The sequence below is a fragment of the Vombatus ursinus genome, unplaced genomic scaffold, assembly GCF_900497805.2.
Source record: "Vombatus ursinus unplaced genomic scaffold, bare-nosed wombat genome assembly UNPS02008996.1, whole genome shotgun sequence".
NCBI lineage: Eukaryota > Metazoa > Chordata > Mammalia > Diprotodontia > Vombatidae > Vombatus > Vombatus ursinus.
Window position 1 is genome coordinate 705,429 of NW_020948774.1, and position 18,831 is coordinate 724,259.

Sequence of the window (18,831 nt, forward strand, 5' to 3'; positions counted from 1 at the left end):
AGAAAGTGGATTTTTATTGATTGAAAAAAATACATTTTTTTGGAGAAAATTTTGAGAAAATAAAAAAGAAATAAGCAGAACCTGAGGTACATGGGTCTTTACCCAAACCATTTCTCTGGGGAAGATGGGAAGATCACAAGGAAGGCTGCTACTCTACGCCAGGCCAGTCAAGAGTATAATGTCACCTTTGGCCAAGCTTGACCAAGTATAACCATAACACCCTCCCCCGGCCAGGAAACTCAGGTCACAAAACAAGGCCTGACACTTCATCCATTTTATCCTTTCTTCCTTCGAAGGGCTGTGGGGTTTTAAAAAATTATTTTCATTCTAAACTTAAACTACAAATAAAATAGGCATTCATATACAGAGTACACCAGAAAAAGAAGATTGCTTAAGAAACTGCAGAGGTCCATTTTGCACAGCTTGCTTTTCTTCTAAAGTCTCAGAATAAATTCAGCCTCATCGGGCTGTGGGTTTTGCTGAAGTTTTCATTCCCCATGCTGGTAGTCTTTTTTTTTTTCTTAACCAACTGGACAAATAAACACGTTTTAGTTCCGAATGGGCTGTAGAAGTGAATACACCCAAACAGAGGCGCACAAAGGGCTTTTAATCACCTTAGACCACTCCCCACCTCAGTCATTTTGTGGGGCTGCTGCGCTTCCAGTTTCCATGCTGCTCCTTCAGAGACCACGTCAGGAAGGAACTCAGTCACTCAGCCCCAGCTCCCTCCCTTCCCAATAAAGCTTTAGCATTCGGCCATTCCAAACAGTAACAATAACTAGCCAGTATATAGCCCTTGAAGATCTGCAAAACACTTTACATATTGTCTCATTTTATTCTCACCACACTCCCAGGAGCAGGTGCTCTTATTTTCCTCCCCTTTTAAGGATGAGAAAACTGAGGCAGACAAAGGTTAAGTGACTTGCTTAAGTCATGCAAAGTAAGTGTCTGGGGTTGCATTTGGACTCGGGTCTTCTCTTCCTGAGGAGGCAGCTAGGTGCTTTAGTGGATATAGTGCTGGGCCTGGAGTTAGGAAGACCCCAGTCTAAATCCAGTCTTGGATACTAGTTGTGTGATTCTAGGCAAGTCACTTAACCTCTGTCAGCCCCAGTTTCCTCATCTGTAAAATGGGGATAATAATAGCACAGCACCTATCTCCCAGGGTTGTTGTAAGGATTAAATGAGATAAAATTTGTAGAGTACTTTGCAAACTTTAAGGTGCTCTATAAATACTTGCAATTATTATTACCCACTGAGACACCAGTTACCTACCCCTGCTTACCTGCACCCCCAATATCTAGCATACTGCTTAATACTTTTTCATACATTCACGGGCAACGCTACCCCTACTAGGAACAGTTTTGGAGTAGCCTGAAGGATAAAGTTACAAGCTTACAACTGCCTGAACATACTCTAACAACTACCTTAAAAATGGTCAGGGATAAACACACACACACACACACGTTTCAAACACAAGTAAAAAGGACAATTTTGTTCCTACTTAATGCACACTTTTCTTTTCTCTAAGCACTATAATATTTCACTTTTTAATAGCCCAAGGCAAAGTAACATTTTGAAAATTCATCTTTTATAAAATTGAAAGCTCTGTATAGGGCTTACAACATTCTTGAAATTTCTATAACATTTTATATTCTGAGCAACACCTTTGTCCACAGGTTGAATTAATAATGTAACAAAAGCAGGCATGACGATGGTAAAAATATTATACTCCACTTGGGTAATTGCTACAATCAGATAACTTTGCTATCTTCAAGTAAATGCATGTTTTCAAAATGTTTCCAATGTTTTACACCAAGTACGAAATAATGAATCAGATCAAAAAACATTAGTCCGTACAAGGAAACTCGTCTTTCCATTTCCAAAGGTTTTATGCAAATTTGTATATTCTACACACTTACTCTTTTCTTTTTCTTTGGTGAGGCAATTGGGGTTAAGTGACTTGCCCAGATCACATAGCTAGTGAGTGTTATGTATCTGAGGCAGGATTTGAACTCAGGTCCTCCTGACTCCAAGGCCAAAGTTCTATGTACTGCACCACCTAGCTGCCCCTCACTTATTCTGTTCTTAAAGGGGGCAGCTGGGGAATGGGAAGTAGCACATATGATTCATTTGCACTGTCAAGATATTTGGAGACACCCTGTTTCCCAGAGCTAAGGCCCAGCAAGCAGGCTGTGCCCTGAGCTTGGCATAACAACAATCCTTTGAGCTCTAGATGATCTCAGCCTCTGGTAAAGTCTATTGCTTTGACCAGCACCAGGTGTTCACTGAGGGATTTATGTTTCATATTGATCAATAACTGTTTAGATGGAGCTCCCCTTATTTCCCAGGGACTTGGGAACCATCTATCACATCTTCTAACATGCTCACAACCCTTGTTTCTTTTAACAGCTAAGTGAACCGAATCCTGTACTGCACTCCTGCTACCACCACGCTAACTCTGGTTCTGTATCCCACAGTGAGACAATCAATTTGGAGACCGTTTCCAGAGGACCCAGGAACTCCTGCATTGTCCAGGCATGAATCTGCTGCGGGAACGGCTAAGAATGACTAAGTCACGGTCCATCCCATTTATGCATATAAAGCACTGCCTTTGCCCCGGCACGTTAAGCCCTCCTTCTCAGGAGCTGGGCAGAGCAGGCTACAGACAGGAGAGTCAGGACACAAACAGAAGTTTAATTCCAAAGTGAGGAAACGCTTGCTCAGCTCTGGCCACCCACAGATAAGAGGCAGGTTCCCGTCCAGTTGACAGCACATACCAGAGTTCCACATTATGAAAATGTACTGGAGTTTTACAAAATATAAAACCCTTTAGGCAGAGACCACAGACCAGGTCTTACGGATACACACCTAAAAAAATTCCGTAGCAACCCTCTTCCCCTAAGTATCTGTAACCTATTTACAAACAGAACTTCTTTAATGTCCTCAAATCACTGAGCTACAGAACTCCACAAAAGCTTTCTTCCCCTGACCCCCTCTTCTCTCCCACTTTTAGTTCCCAAATCATCATTCTAAGATTCTCATTTCTTTGTTGCTGTTCAGTTGTTTTAGCCATGTCTGACTCATCATGACCCCATCTGAGGTTTTCTTGGCAAAGATAACTAGGGTGATTTTCCATTTCCTTCTCCAGCTCATTTTCTATATGAGGAAACTGAGGCAACCAGGGTTGAGTGACTTGCCCTGGGTCATGAAGTGAGTAAGTGTCTGAGGTCACATTTGAACTCAGAAAGGTTTCCTGACTCCTGGCCCATCACTCTATGCACTATGGCGCCACCTAGCTGCCCACTCCACCTTAGAAGTCATCTAATCCAACCCACCACACCTGAAAAAGAATTCCAAGGTTGTACAGCCTCCAACTTAAAGACCTCCAATGAAGAGGAATTTACAATATCCTGAGACAACCGACTCTACTTGTAGATAGCCAGTTGTCAGAAAGTTTTTCTTCACAACTAATTTTTAAACTAAAAAGAAAAACTCAGGGTAACAAGTCAAGGAAACCATTTTGGAATACGGAATAATATTTACAACTGGTAAGACAAATACGTGTGGAAAATACAGCACACCCAAGTGGCTTTGACAATGAGGAAAATAATCATGGAGTTGAAAAGGAACTCAGATTACTTAATACAAACCTATTATTTTACAGGGGTTCTATAACAACGGAGACTAAAAGAGGGTAAGTAATTTGTCCTACGGGTAGCTCGGTAGTGCAGTGAATTGAGATCTAAGCCTGGAGTCAGAAGGACAGAGTTCAAATCTGGCCACAGGCACTTAATAGCTGCATTACTCTGGGTAAGTCACTTCACCCTGTTGGCCTCAGTTTTCTCTTCTATAAAATGAGCTGGAGAAGGAAATGATGAACCACTCCAGTATCTTCGCCAAGAAAGCCCCAAATGGGGCCACGAAGAGTCGGGCATGACTGAAATGACTCAACAACAATAACAATTTGTCCTATATCAATCACAGCTGTTAATGGCAGAACAGAACTAGCGCACACGTTTCTTGAGTGTTACTGTTTCAGTGCTCCTTGCAATAACTCTGAATTGCAAGATAAATATCCAGGACTCACAAGCTTATGCTAAATAAAATAATTTTAAAGGGTTCTTTTTGGTTATTGTTGATAGCTGTTGCCTATACAGCAAAAATGTTTCCTAAACGTATCCATGATTACCTTTACGAATGGGAACTACTTCACATCTGGGGACTTCACAGCTTGTTATATAGCTTTGGTAATTTTTTTTTTAAGTTAACAGCTTTCTAATACACTGCAAAATTTACTAGGATAGACCAAATTCACTCTTTAGCTCTCTAATAAAGAGTTCAGAATTCTTTTTATTGCCTTAAATTTTGTTTTTCAAAAATGAGCACCAGGTATTTTAGCATGTACAAAGTATCATGTCATATGTATCTTACAACTGCATGTTTTAGTAATAAATGAAATTAGTGATGTTGATGTAATTCATAGTGTATTTATAAAATGAGATAAAAAAATAAAAACACTTTCATTAAGATAAAATCCAAGCAAACCTATCTGCTGTTTGTCTGTTCTTATTTTTTTATTTTTTGGTTAGGCAATGGGGTTAAGTGACTTCCCTAGGGTCACACAGCTAGTAAGTGTTATGTGTATGAGGCCATATTTGAACTCAGGTCCTCCCGAATCCAGTGCCGGTGCTCTATCCACTGTGCCACCTAGCTGCCCCTGTTCTTTGTTCTTAAAGAGGGCCATGACATGCTGGCGAATTGGATTTAAGTGAGAGATGGCTGTGCAAAGTCATCAGCCTCACTTTCTCCTGCAGAGCCATCTGGGTCTAGTAGCCAGATACAGATCAGGACAACCTGAGAAGTAAATACAGTAGCTGATGAAGAGGGCTCCCTACCCCCCCTCCCAATACTCCAGTAGCTACTGAACCACTCTGGTCCATCACATTTCCAGCTGCTGCTCATGATAGAGACAGCAGCAGCCCCAGATCAACCCCCAAGCCAGGAGAGTCAGCTCGTTCTGCTCCCATCGAGCTAATGTACACTTTAAAAGTTCACAGTTTCATGTACAACCTTCTTTTATTCTTTGTATACCAGAATGTTTGTGTTCAGTGATAATTGAGTCCATAATAAAGGAAAACTAATAAATGCTCAGGAAAATGTAGATTTTCTAAGATTTTCTAGGATGGCAGGATCTGAGAACAACAGAGTTTGGATAAGATAGGTTTTAACTACCTATATTTGTCCAACCTTTTTAATTTTAAAATAAGTTTTATCAGAAGACACCTTTCTCTTTTACATTATAGCCATTTCTGGAAATTATCATCCAAGCTCCCATCTGACCTTTTCTGAGAGAACACAGTGAAAAACAGATGGGAAACAAACTCTTGGCTGGCCACGGAAGACAACAAAAGAAACCCCTGTCTTCTTTCCCCCTACATACATTTTTGCCTAAAAAAAGTCTCCTTTTGAAAAGCATCCACCCACTACTACTATAATACTGAGTGAATACCTCCTAGTTCCAAAAGGAAATGTCATCAGTTTCTACATGTGACAAGACTTTGGTTATTACTTAAATGCAGACCCACTTAGTAAAATCACCTCTCCTACCTCCCACCCCACCTCAAATAGAATTACTTATTTTTTTAAAAATTTAATCAGTATTTATTAAATACCAAAGGTTTTAGGTGCAAAGTACCATGTGGTAGAGAGCACAAAGATGCACCCTGCCCTTTAGGAACTCATAATTAGAGTCACAATGACGGATTTAGAGCTGGGAAGCACCACAAAGTACATTTAAATCCATCTTCTTGAAGAACTCGAGCCTTTAGCTAAGACTTGAAGGAAGTCAAGAGGGACTTATAGTTAAGGGAGGGTGTCATGGTCTGGCCATTCCTGGGATGAGGTCAACCCAACCTTTCTGGAAGCTATGGCACTGTATGGTAGGTAGAATCTGATTACAGTTCTCCCATAATCAAATACTACCACAACCCTTTATTTTATTTTATTTTTTTAAATAGTATTTTTCCAATTATATATAAAGATAACTTTTAGCATTCATTTTTACAAGACTTTGAGTTCTAAATTTTCCTCCCTCCTTCCCTTCCCTCCACTCTTCCTAAAATAAAACCCTTCATTTTAGAGATGAAGAAACTGAGGCTCAAGGTTGGGGAGGTGATTTGCTGAGGGTCACACATGAGAAGTATGATTTGGACCTAGGTCCTCTGATAACTCTGATGATGATGAGGATAATGATGATATAACAATAATACCTCTAAATTTTATTTATATTAGCAGCTAATGATTTGTTACAAAATTTACAAATATGATCTCATTTCATCCTCACAACAACCCTGGGAGATAGATGCTATATTCAACCCATTTTGCAGATATGACCTACTAAGGTAGACAAGAGGATAAGTGACTTTCCCAGCATCACACAATTAATTAAGTGTGTGAGTCTGGACTTGAACCCAGATCTTTCTGACTGAAGGTCCAGTGGTGTACCCATCGCACCACGTACCCACCTCATTGACTGTGTGCCATGCTGCCTGCCTCTCCCAGAATCCTAGATCCTAATCTTTTGGTACAAAAATTCATAATTTAGAACACGGATTTTTAAGTCATTTTGGCTCTGCTACAATTCCCAGGCAATGCAGGTACTGCAGAAAGGATGCTGAATGCCGACTTGCTTTGCCTTAACCACACTTGTTATAAGATTCAGGGCTAGGGGAGGGAGGGATTGTCATAAAAATCGGTGAAAAATGATAGTGAGGCCAAAATACCGGCCATCTCTTTAACATCAAAATGCCATCTCTGATGATGATCCTTGCAGTTGGGCAAGTGATATAATCATCCTGGGCCTCAGTTTCCTCTTCTGCAAAATGAAAGGGTTGGACTAGATGACCTCCAAGTTCCCTTCCAATTCTAGATCCATGACCCTATGATGTTTTTAATTAAAAAAAAAAAAAAAGAAACAAATAAACTTGAAATCTGACTTGGTCTCTAATCCTGGCTCTGACATTAATAATAATTAGGCACATAAATGCCTTTCTTTGTTCTGTGCCTGGCACTTAGTAGGCACATACTCTGAGATGACCCCCTACTCTCTCCCACCCCTCCCAGTTTATCGTGTATATAACCTCCTCATACATTGTTGTTTGCATAGTGTATTCCCCATTAGACTGTGAGGTCCTTGAAAGCAGGGACGGGTTTTCTGCCTTTCTTTGCATCCTCTGCCCGGCACATTATGACGTTCAGTCATTTTTTAGCCATGTATGACCCCATTTGGGGTTTTCTGGAGTGGTTTGCCATTTCCTTCTCCAGCTCATTTTATAGATGAGGAAAACAAGGCAAACAGGGTGAAGTGACTTGCCCAGGGTCCCACAACTACTAAGTGTTTGAGGCCAGATTTGAATTCAGGAAGAAGAGTCTTCCTGACTCCGGGACAGACGCTCTATCTACTTCGCCCCACCTAGCTGCCCCTGCCTGGCACATAGTAGGCACCTATTGTTGATTTGACTATTAGATTCTTTTTGTTTGTTTGTTTTTGGTTGGGCAATGGGGGTTAAGTGACTTGCCCAGGGTCACACTGCTAGTAAGTGTTGTGAGTCCGACGCCAAATTTGAACTCGGGTCCTTCTGAATCCAGGGCCAGTGCTCTATCCACCGCGCCACCTAGCTGCCCCCGACTATTAGATTCTTAACCTGGGGTTTGTAGATAGGTTTAAAGGGTCAGTGAAGTAGGATGGGGAAAAAATAACAGAGCACTTAAAGGTTGTAAAGTGCTTTACATAACAATTCTCATTTCAGTCTCATAGCAGAGTGGAAAGATCTGGGTTCAGATCTCACCTGTGACCCTTGACTACATGTGAAGAGCTCTGCAAACTTAGAGTGCTTATATTAAAATCACAATTATTATCATTACCTAGCTGTGAAACAATGGACAAGTTGACTTCTCTCCGGGCTTCCACGTTTACAAGTTCCCATAAAACATGGGAGTTGGACTCTGATCTCAGACTCCTTGCAGTTCTTTTATTTTTATTAGCATGACTTTGCACTGGGGACTCTTTTAGGCGGTTCTTCTGCAGCACAGAGAGGCACAGAACACTCGGAAGGCAGCCCCAGCCCAAAGAACTAGAGGTACTGTCTGCCTCTGTCCAGCCCCAAGAATGTTACTATGGGCCTGGAGGTTACAGAATCTGCCCCATAGGAACCAGGCCAGGGAACTAGGGAACTGTTCACTTGACCAGGCACATTCTGGTTAGTAATCTGTTTGCAGACTGCATGTTACCATCCTTCACTGCCTGGATTACCAGTCAAGGTACACAGCCCAAGTCCACCCCTACACCCCCCCTTACCCGTTGTACCTTTATCCAGGAGGACTGGAATCAAATACTACCATAGTTTCCACAAAGGATGGGCTAATAGACAGCCCTATTGTTCCCCTCAGAATCCCAGGAATTTGCCACAAACCCTAACACCCTTTCCTAACCACAGCTCTCTCCTGGCTTCCTTCAAGTCTTGGCTAAAAGCACGTTTTTTTTTTTTTAAGGCAATTGAGGTTAAGTGACTTGCCCAGGGTCATACAGCTAGTAAGTGTCAAGTGTTTGGTCTGCAGCCAAATTTGAACTCAGGTCCTCCTGACTTCAGGGCCAGTGCTCTATCCACTTCGCCACCGACCTGCCCCCAAAAGCACACTTTTTTCAAGAAGTCTTTCCCAGGTCTTAATCACCCTCCTTCTGAGGTTATCCCCTGTTTATCCTGTTTGGACATAATTATCTGGATATTGTATTCCCCATTAGACTGTAAGTACTTATTCTGAGATTTCTCCCTCCCAATCCCCACCCAGTTTATCCTGTATATATCCTGCTTGTAAATAGTTTGTTTGCATATTTTATTCCCCATTAGACTGTGAACTCCTGAGAACAGTGGCTGGTTTTTTGCCTTTCTTTATATCTACAGTGCCAGACACATAGTAGGCATTTAATAAAATGCTTACTGATTTGACTATTAGGGGGGTTTTTAACCTAGGCTCTATGGAGAGATTTAAGGGGGTCAGTGAACTCGGATAGGGGAAAAAAAAACACCTTAATTTTCACTAACCTCCAATTGAAATTTAACAAAAAATATTACTATGAGAAGGGGTCCACAGATTTCACTGCCAAAGGAGTCCATGACACAAAAAAGGTTAACAATGTCAGCTCTATAAGACTCTAAGCTCCTTGAGGACAAGGGCTATTTTGATTCTGTATTTCTCTCCCCCACAGTTTAGCACATAGTTGCTGTTGTTCAGTCGTTTTCAGTCATGTCCAATTCTCTATGTCCCCATTTGGGGTTTTCTTGGCAAAGATCCTGGAGCTGTTAAGACTCTCTCTTTTTTTTTTTGGAGGCAATCAGAGTTAAGTGAGTTGCCCAGGGTCACACAGCTAATTAAGTGTCTCAATCCACATTTGAATTCCTGACTCCAGGCCCAGCACTCAATCCAGGAAGCCACCTAGCTGCCCCTAGCACAGAGTAAGCCCTTAATAAATATTCATTCATTCATTCAAGGTGACTGAGTATATACAAGCTACTGTGATCTGCTTTAGACCTGGTGTTCCCTAAAAGGGTCACAGCCCAAAGAAAACCTTCAACCCTCACTCCAAGGTACAAAGTCAGCAAAAAGAGCTGACAGTAAATCTTGGAGAGTCATAAATTAAATTGCAAGGACCTCAAAGTTGCCCTTCAGGACCTTCCAAAACTTTGCCCTTCCAAACTGTAGCTGTTTAGGTAGAATCAAGGCAGGGTTGAAGAAAGTAGGTGAAAGTTAATGAGGCATTTTCTTTCAGCCCAAACTGAGAAGCCAAAGTCTCCTAGAGCTTAAAATGGAGTAGGAGGAAAAGCTAACATTAGAAAGTGCTTTAAATACAATTTATAGTTAACAAACTGGTTTGTGGTGAGAGATAACTGATGGGCTGGAACATCTGGCAAAGTCTAATGGAAAAAAAAATTCTGGATTTTGAGGGCAGCTGGTTTTAATTGTTAGATCTTCCACTCATGTGACTTTGAACAAATCTACATCGCCTTCTGAGGGTCAGTTTTAAATGCTGGGTTTAGATGACCTCTAAGGGGATTAGATTGAGAGATCAGTTTCCTATCTATTTTGTGATACTGACCTTCAAGGACTATCTTAAGTCCCATCTCCTTTACTGCAGCCCTCAGATCATGCTAGCCAAAAGAGAGCTCTCTGAGGTCCTTCTCATTTGGCCCTGAGCATATATAAGCTTTCCTATACTGGTGTTTATCTTTTTTAAGGTGAGTGGAATGAACATGGAGTGAATATGGCATCAAAAGGCCTGGATTTTAATCCAGACCCTCCCACTTATTCACCCAACCTTTCTGGGCCTCGATTCTAGTATTCCATATCTGCAATTTCAGCTGGGAACAAACACCCTCCACGGGCACCCCTACCAAAGGGAAAGATGAGAAATGACTGGGGCAGAGTTGATCAGGTTGAGGAGTTGAATATCTCAAAATATGTCAAATCTCTTCTCTCCATAAATAGCCAGGCCCTAGGGCTCTACCAACCCCAGCCATATTGATCACCTTCCCTTCCCCCACTTTCTCATGGGTTGCTAATTAAATCAACACTACCCTTGATGCGGAGAGGGTAAGGCTAAAATTGTGGCTCTTTTCCCTTCCCTGACCTCACCGCTCTCTCAGTCCAACGTCCCCACGTGTCCCCACACCACTCTTCTCTACCCCCTTCCACTGCACTCTCTGGAATCCTTGCTCTATTTTTAATAAATTTCCCTTCACAGTGGGGAGGAGGAAGGGAAGGAGGGAGGCAGTTCAGAACTTAAAATGTAACCCCCAAAAAACCAAATTTTAAAAATCTCCCTTCATATTAGACCTGTGCCCTGTCTCTTGAAATGACGTTGTATAAATATTGTGTATGTCCTTATATGTATACATGTTTCTCCTCAAGGGAATGTAAACAGAAAATGTAATGTTTTTACTTTGTGCCCTCAGGGTCTACCTAACCACTTGCTCAGCACTGGGTAGGTGCTAAATAAATCCTAGCTGAATTCAATTCAATTCAATTCAAAAGGCTACTGAGTGCTCCTACCATATAATCAAGGCCTGCTTTGGGGGGGAGGAGAGACAATTTACTTAGTACCTGTCTTCAAGGAGTTTATAATCTAGGCTTTATGAATAAAGGGGATACATGAGCTAGGCCTGAAAGAATGGTTTGGAAACATTAAATCTGTGGCCAAGTCTTCCCTTCACCCCACTCACACCATGACCACCCTAGTTCAGGTCTCCATCACTCCTCCCTTGGACTTTCGCAATTAGTCTCCCTGAATGCAGCTGGTCTGACCACTTCTCTGCTCCCAAAGCGCTTCTCTGTCTCAAAGATAAAATACAAACTTCTCGATTGAGTACTTAAAGCCTTTCACAAACAGGAGCCAACCTATGTCTCCAGGCTGATTACCATACTCAGCCTCAAGAAAACTCGGCACTTCAACCAGACTGCCTGCGGCTCCCCTTTCATCACCAACACAGGACATTCTCTCTCCTCCTCCCTTTAACTTTGCATGGGCTGTTTTCCCCATGCCTGGGACGCTCTCCCAGCCTACCTACCTCTCTGGGCTCAGCTCCAGTGTCTCCTCCTTCAAGAAGCCTTTCCTGACCTCGTCTGGGTTTTTAATTTTGTTTATACACGTGCTGACTTTACTTCTGCCTAAGTAAGTTGCTTCGCCAGGAGGGAATTTGGGGGCAGAATGGTTACCATTCTTTCAGGCACACAGGAGTGCTTAATAAATGCTTATTAGCTGACTCAGCAAGACTGAGAAGCTAGGTTACCATTTCACAAGTGGTGAAAAAAGGGGGGGAAGGAAAGAAAGCATATTGGTTGGGCTGGCTTGTCCCTCAGTATTGAAAAGTACAGATACAGGAAAACATTCTTCAAGGAAGGGGAAGGGATTATTTTAACAGCTGAGGGCCTGACCCCACTGACTCTTCACCACTTAACCCTCTCTTAAAATGCTGCAGCTGCAGTGGAAAATCTCACCCAACCTCTCTTTAGCCTCTCCATTTCTTTTGGTGTGGGCACCTCACTAGTCCTGAGGGCTCCCCACCTTCCCAGGAGGCAGACAGCTCTCTTGCCCTCCTCAAGGCCCTGCCAGTAAATGAGATAACATTTATTAAATGCATAGTACAGTGCATAGTCCATAGTATGCATTTAGTAAATGCTAGTTCCCTTCCCTTCTCACCTCAGCTACCCCAAGCCTCCCACCCCGGGGACTGCCAGAGAGGAGGATGGAGGGGAGGACCCTGACCACTGGAGTGCGTGGGGGCTGCTCTGGGGGACCCCTGGCCAGGAGGGGGTGCGGGGTGCGGATCAGCAGCTCGGGCCTCCGGCATCCCGGACCGGGTGTGCCGCTCACCTTGAGCAGGTCCAGCGGGTGGGTGCAGCACGCGGCCCCGGAGGAGGCCAGCCCCCCAAAGTACCAGCGGGACACGCGCCTATTGGACATGGCTGTTCCGCGAGGGGCTGAGCCGCACCGGGCTGCACCGGGCTACTCGGGCCAGAGCGGGGACGAGCGCGAGCCGGCGGAGCACAGCACTCAGCGCACGGGGTAAGGCGCAGCGAGAGAGGCCCAGCTCCGGCTCGGGCTCAGGGGAAGCAGGTTCAAAGCACCGCCCGCCGCCCCTCGCAGCCAATGGGCCGCGGCGTCCGGGAGGATCAGCCCCCGCCGGGCCCGCCCCGCCGAGAGGAGCCCGGCTTCAAGCGGCGAGGGCCCGGCGCGCCTTAAAGGGGCCGCGGCAGCGCCTCCGGGCCCGAGGGGCAGGGGCGGGGGCGGGGGCGGGGGTCGGCAGCCGGTGGCCGCGGTCAAGGGCACCGCGCCGGAACGTGCGCTGCGGCTGCGTGCTGGGGGAGCCCAGGTTACCCCCGTGCTTCCTTCTTGGGGCTGGCAGTCTCGGGGACGCGGCAGTTTGGTTTTCTAGACCCTTCAGTCCTCCTTAAGGTTAGCGCCCTCCTTCCGAGGCTACCTCCGTAAGGTTCCCCCTGGTACACAGTTGCTGCACGTTGTCTCCCCCACTCGATTCAGTCAAATTCAACAAATATTTATTATTGGAGGTAGCTAGATGGTTCAGTGGGTAGAGCACTGAGCCTAGTACAAATCCGGCCTCAGACACTTATTGGGCAATTCATTTAACCTCTGTCTGCCTTAATCTACTGGAGAAGGAAATGGCAAACCACTCCAGTATCTTTGCCAAGAAAACCCCGTGTCCAGCAGTGGCGTGGCGTGGTCCTCGGGGTCACGAACAGTCGGACGCGACTGAACAAGCGCCGAGCGTGGGATTGCGAGCTCCTGGGGTAAGTGAGGGCTTTTTTCCTTTCTTACTACACAAAGTGCTCGGCACACAGTAGGCGCCCAATAAATGGTCCTTGACAATAGCGTTGGAGCTCAAAGTGGCTCACATCTAAGGACCACACGTCCCCTTATCTTCCTTGATGGCCTTCGCCTTACCTCTCCTGTATCTTAGAACCTTGCCTATCACCTGTAGCCGCTTGGATTGGCTCTAAAGTTTGTGAAGTCGGCCCCACCCTCCCTCAAAAGATGCTGGCTTTAAACAGGCCACGTAAAGCAGCCTTGCACTGGGGAAAAGCATCTCTTTGAAAGGTAGCTCCTGAGGCTGTGGAAGGAGTTTTGGAACCTGAAAGGTCACGATTCAATTCCTAGTCCTGTCACTTGCTACCTGTGGTCTTGGGTAAATTACTTGTAACATGCTGGGTGCTGGATTAATGAGCCTTTCACAGATAGTCAGTGGGTTTGATTCAGGGTCCTATTTACTGTGTAATTTTAGGCATTGCTTAATTCTCAGTACCTGTTTCCTCAACTGTAAATGAAGTGGCGGGACTCGATGATCGCTAAGGCATCCCAAAGCTCTAAATGTCTTCTCTGTCCTTAGCCTGGTTTGATCTCTTTTCAATGCCATTTCAACAACCAGGAACACTATACTGGTAGTTTAAACTCTGAATTTTCCAGGAAAGTAACAACACAGAACAAAAGTGTCTGGGATAGTGCAAAGAACAGAGGATTTAGAGCAAGACAGTGTGAGTCTAGTCCTTGGTGGGCCATTTGTCACTCCTCCCTAACTTGTTAGCAGATAACAGAAACTGTTTCATCCTTCCTATTTGTATCCCCATTGGCTGTGCTTGCAGTATTTGACATACAGTAGGTACTTAATAAATGTTTGATATGAACGTAGGCTTCACCATCACGATCTTCCCCATGTTTCCTCATTTGCAAATCCTTGCTCCTAGAGTTAGGAGGAAAGCACTTTGTAAATTGTCAGGTCCTAAGAGGTTCTAATCCAGTTCTGTTATCTGTCCTCTTGGGCTGCTCACTTCATTCTCTGGGCCCGTTTCATATAGAATAAGGCTTGGAATAAACAGCTGATACCGAAGATTCTTTTCAGTGCTAAGTATATGATCCTCCACCACTGCCTCACTGTGGCGGTGAGGTGACAAGTGGGGGATTCTGGAAGGCTGCTCTGGCAGGTCCGATAGAAGGCTTCATAGACAGGCCAATGATGTTTCTGTTCTAAGTTTAGACAGGCTCATCACCAGGTGATCAACAGACCAACAGACAAATTTTGATTAGTTATTGATAAAGTCTCCTAAGGTGTGGAGTCAAAAGTTTGCACAAGTAGAAGGAAGGAACCACACCAATAAAATCATCAGTTCTTGAAGTATGTTAATGGCAGCTCTTCTTTATTATTCCATCAGAAGGCCCATTTGGGGAGTATTTGACCTTTCACTGAAATTCTTCCTTTCTCCCCTTTCAATTTCCAATAAGACTCCACCTCATAAGGGAGGCAAGGTATTGAACCACAGGCTCAGCTAACCCAAGCAGGCTACCTTCCCCCTTCACCCCTACCTCCCATGTGCACAACACACTGTACACAGCTTTACCTTAATTTGCGTTTCACTGTCTTACTCATGTTATCACCTCTGACATTACTAAATTACAGAGATTCTATGGCCCCATTATTCTACAGGACCTCAAATAAGTCCTGGATATTGAGAATATCAAGCTGAATTTAAGGGATTACCAAGACGTACCAGGAAACGCAACTTACTGCTTTGTGTCTGAAACCATGAACAGGGCTGTGGCTGCCAAGGTTGTCTTTTTATAGCTCCTTTCTAAAGGAAACTCCCCACTAATCACAGTCATGGGCAAAGCCACAAGCAGCTGAAACTTGGTACAGGATAGATGGCTGGAAATAAGAAGCAGGGGCCTATATTCAGGGATACTGCCTCTCCTCAGCTCCCTCCAAGTGCACAGATATGTGTACCAAGTCATTATATCCTACCCCAACAAAACCAAATTGACATTCCTACCTAGCCTGGAGTGACTGAAGAACCATCACGACTTTCTTCAGAACCCAACTCCAAAGCCACCTTCTCTATGAGGCCTTCTCTCATCTCCTTAGGGTTATCAGGGGATCTCAAGAATGTTTTCGTGTATTGTTGTGTCTTGAAGCCTAGTGAATATGTTGATAACCTTTATGTATTATCTTACCTAAATGTACCTCCCTCCACAGGGCTCACTGTTGACTTTCAGTACTGCCCAACTAATTTATACAGAGCCTTTCTTCTGAGAAAATCAATAGGCAGGAGTTAGTAGCAAAATAATCTAGCCATTCACAAGAAGGCAGCCCCAATTAAAGGGTGAAGTGATTACCCACCAAAACATGGATGGGGATGCTGATCAGAGCTTAGTCTAACCTGTTTCTTCTCACTAAATAAAGAGGAATAAATAAATAAGGAATTAAAGACTTACTATTCCCAAAGAATTAGTTTAAGTAAAATTTAAAATTCCCAAATCCTCTTTAGGTCCCAATTACTTTGAATGGTACAGATTTTCTGAATATATGGCTGAATCAAGTAAGGCTGAGGCCAATTAAACACTGAATGATAGTGCTTGTTCTTAAGGGACTTTGCTTTGTAGCAATTAGTTTACATCAAAGTGCATTAGGCAAATAATTTCTGGGCACTTAAAATTATTGCATGACTGTGGGCAAGCCATTTTACTTCTATGGACCTCAATTTCCTCTTCTGTAAAATGAAGGAGCTTGCCTAAGGCAGTGTGGTGGTGATGGTGGTGGTAATAGTAGTAGTAGTAGTAGTAGTAGTAGTAGTAGTAGTAGTAGTAGTAGTAGTAGTAGTAGTAGTGGTGGTGGTGGACTGGTTCAGTTTCAGCTGCGTGATGTTGGCCAAGTCATTACACTTCTCTTGGTTAATTCCCTCATTTGCAAAAATAAGGTGAATGGAATAGATAATTATTAAAAGTATATTCTGTGACTAGGTAGCCAGATAATCTCTTCCAGGAACCTTTAAATTCTAGATCTATACTCTCAATAACTAAGAATCATGGGGGATAAGCATAAGAATTGACTGGTACAAGCAAGTTCTAGGTGAGGAAACTCCTTATCCAGGCCAGTTGGTGCCTATTTTGCAAGTTTGAGTCTCAGAGGTGCTTAGAGAACTGCATCGTTAAGTGACTTGCCCAGGTCACACAGAATGTCTTCTTAGCTTATTTTCTATCAACCATGCCAATCATAAAACCATACCACATCAAATCTGGTAGGAACCATAAGAAATCGTCTAGCTCTTGTTCGAAAGATGAGAAAACTGGGGGCAGCTAGGTGGCGCAGTGGATAGAGCACCAGCCCTGGATTCAGGAGGACCTGAGTTCAAATTCGGCCTCAGACACATAACACTTACTAACTGTGTGACCCTGGGGCAAGTCACTTAACCCCCATAGCCCAACTAAAAAAAAATAAAAAAATAAAGATGAGAAAACTGAAGACCAGAAAGAAGTGGGCTGGTCCAACTTTGTTCTATCCAGTTGATTATTCAAACACTGAACTAAAGCTCCACAGACTTTTAACAGTAACAAAGATGGAGTGAAGAAGTGAAATCTCTTTGTACAAAATTGGCTTTTTATTTGGCTAAAACATGCCCAACCTCACTGACCATGCCCCTCCTAGGAAACTTCTGAGCTATTCTCATTGTTTGTCTCTAAGGTTCCAAAGCAAAGTAATCAGTTGAAGATTTTGGGAGACAAAGGATAATATAGGGAGTGAACAATAGGCTACCTAGATGGTGTTGATAAATAGGGTTTGTTTACGTGAACCATGCTTTAGGCTTCAAGAATGATGGGATCCTGGCAAGAGTTAGAAAACTGAAAAATTTAAAATTTTGAAAAAGTTGGGGAGAAAAACAAACCCAGACAAAACCATTAAACCAGATGATAGCAGTGAAAAAATGTGTATGGCACATAAAAAACAAGCACAGAATTGTTGTCTAGGAGAAAATAACAGGGAAGCAAGTTAGAAACAATTCTTATGGCATATGTATATGTGTGCACATACATACACACTTGTATACACACATCCCATACACAGTACACATACATACCATAATATGTACATCTGTATATTCATACTCTTTGTATTGACATATATGCATATACACATATTACCAATACCAATACAAAGAGTATAAATAATAAAGTTCAGAGAAGACAGGTATGATCCCATGGTCAGAGCCTCTCAAAATATCTCAAGGAGGATGGAGGCTCTCAAAAAATAACATAAAATTCCAATAATAAATCACAAATAAGGCAGAGGAGATGAGGGAAGATCTGAAGAAATCCGGGGATAGCTCTATGGTGCACTCTCTGATGAACTAAGATTTAAGAACATATACTAAAGATGAAAATAGAGTAACTATTACTAAGAACAAACACAGAAGCCTGGAATGGTAAAAATAATGTCAATAAGGCCAAGGCTCAGAATAACCTGAGGTTTACAAGAAAATTACTAAGGACAGAATAAGAAGGAGGCATTTTAAATTTTAACTGGCTGTCTCAAATAAGAGTGTTCCAGGTCCCTATCCTTAGTCTTGTCCTATTCAACACTTATCAAAAAGACATCAAACAGGAATTTAAATACAACAGAGAGCTCACAAGCATCATGCAAGGAAGGTAGACACTGCTAATATCATGGTCCCTCTCAGCTCCTCTCAGAGGAGTTAACTGGTTTTGACTGTTGTCACACATCTTGCTCCGAGCTGGTATATGAAGCTGAGTCTCTTGACCCCAGCCAATTCCAGATCTCTTTCCACTATATCAAGCTTCTTGACATAGTAGGAATGCTTTCTCAGATCTGCAGATTACAGTGTTAAGAGGGCCAGTTATTGGGGCTGGAAGCTAGGATTTTCATTCAAAATAGATTCCAGCAGGTCAGAGATAGGCCTCAACTATTAAAAACTAATTTAACAAAAAATGTGAAGGTGACCTATATTTTTAAAAATGCACGTCAATTTTAGTTGACTGTAAGCTCATATGGAAGAGTCACTAGGGAGTTAAAGCAGCCAACAAACCTAAAGCAATCTTTAGGCTGCTATTTAATAGAGGTATATTATCTAGATTAAAGGAGGTGAGTCCTCCTGTACTCAGTTTGATCAGACCACTTCTGCCATGCTGTCTTCAACTGCGGATACATTTTGAAAAGAAGTAATTCTATATGAGAAAAGAAGGAATACTTAGCTTGGGGAAGGAGATGTGCTAGTCTCTTCAAATATTTCAAAGGTTGTAATGAGGAAGAGAGAATAGATTCATTCTATATGGCTTCAAGGGGACCAATGAGTGAAATCTGAAGGGAAGCAGATTTCCCCTCCGTGAGAAAGAACTTCCTAAGAATTGGACTGATAGAAAAATAAAATTCCTTATTTTATGCTACCTTAAAAAGTAGGGAGAGTTATCTTGCTGAG

General features: G+C 43.0%; 1 protein-coding gene across 1 annotated transcript in view; it reads right to left on the minus strand.

The window, feature by feature from the left end:
* Positions 1–12,586, minus strand: part of LOC114034511 (mitochondrial dicarboxylate carrier-like) — a 30,933-nt gene extending 18,347 nt beyond the window's left edge. Inside the window, exon 1 of the mRNA XM_027850234.1 lies at positions 12,428–12,586. Within this exon, the coding sequence (XP_027706035.1) occupies positions 12,428–12,517 (90 nt within the window). The 5' untranslated portion in view covers positions 12,518–12,586. The remainder of the gene's footprint in view (positions 1–12,427) is intronic.
* Positions 12,587–18,831: the final 6,245 nt, after the last annotated feature.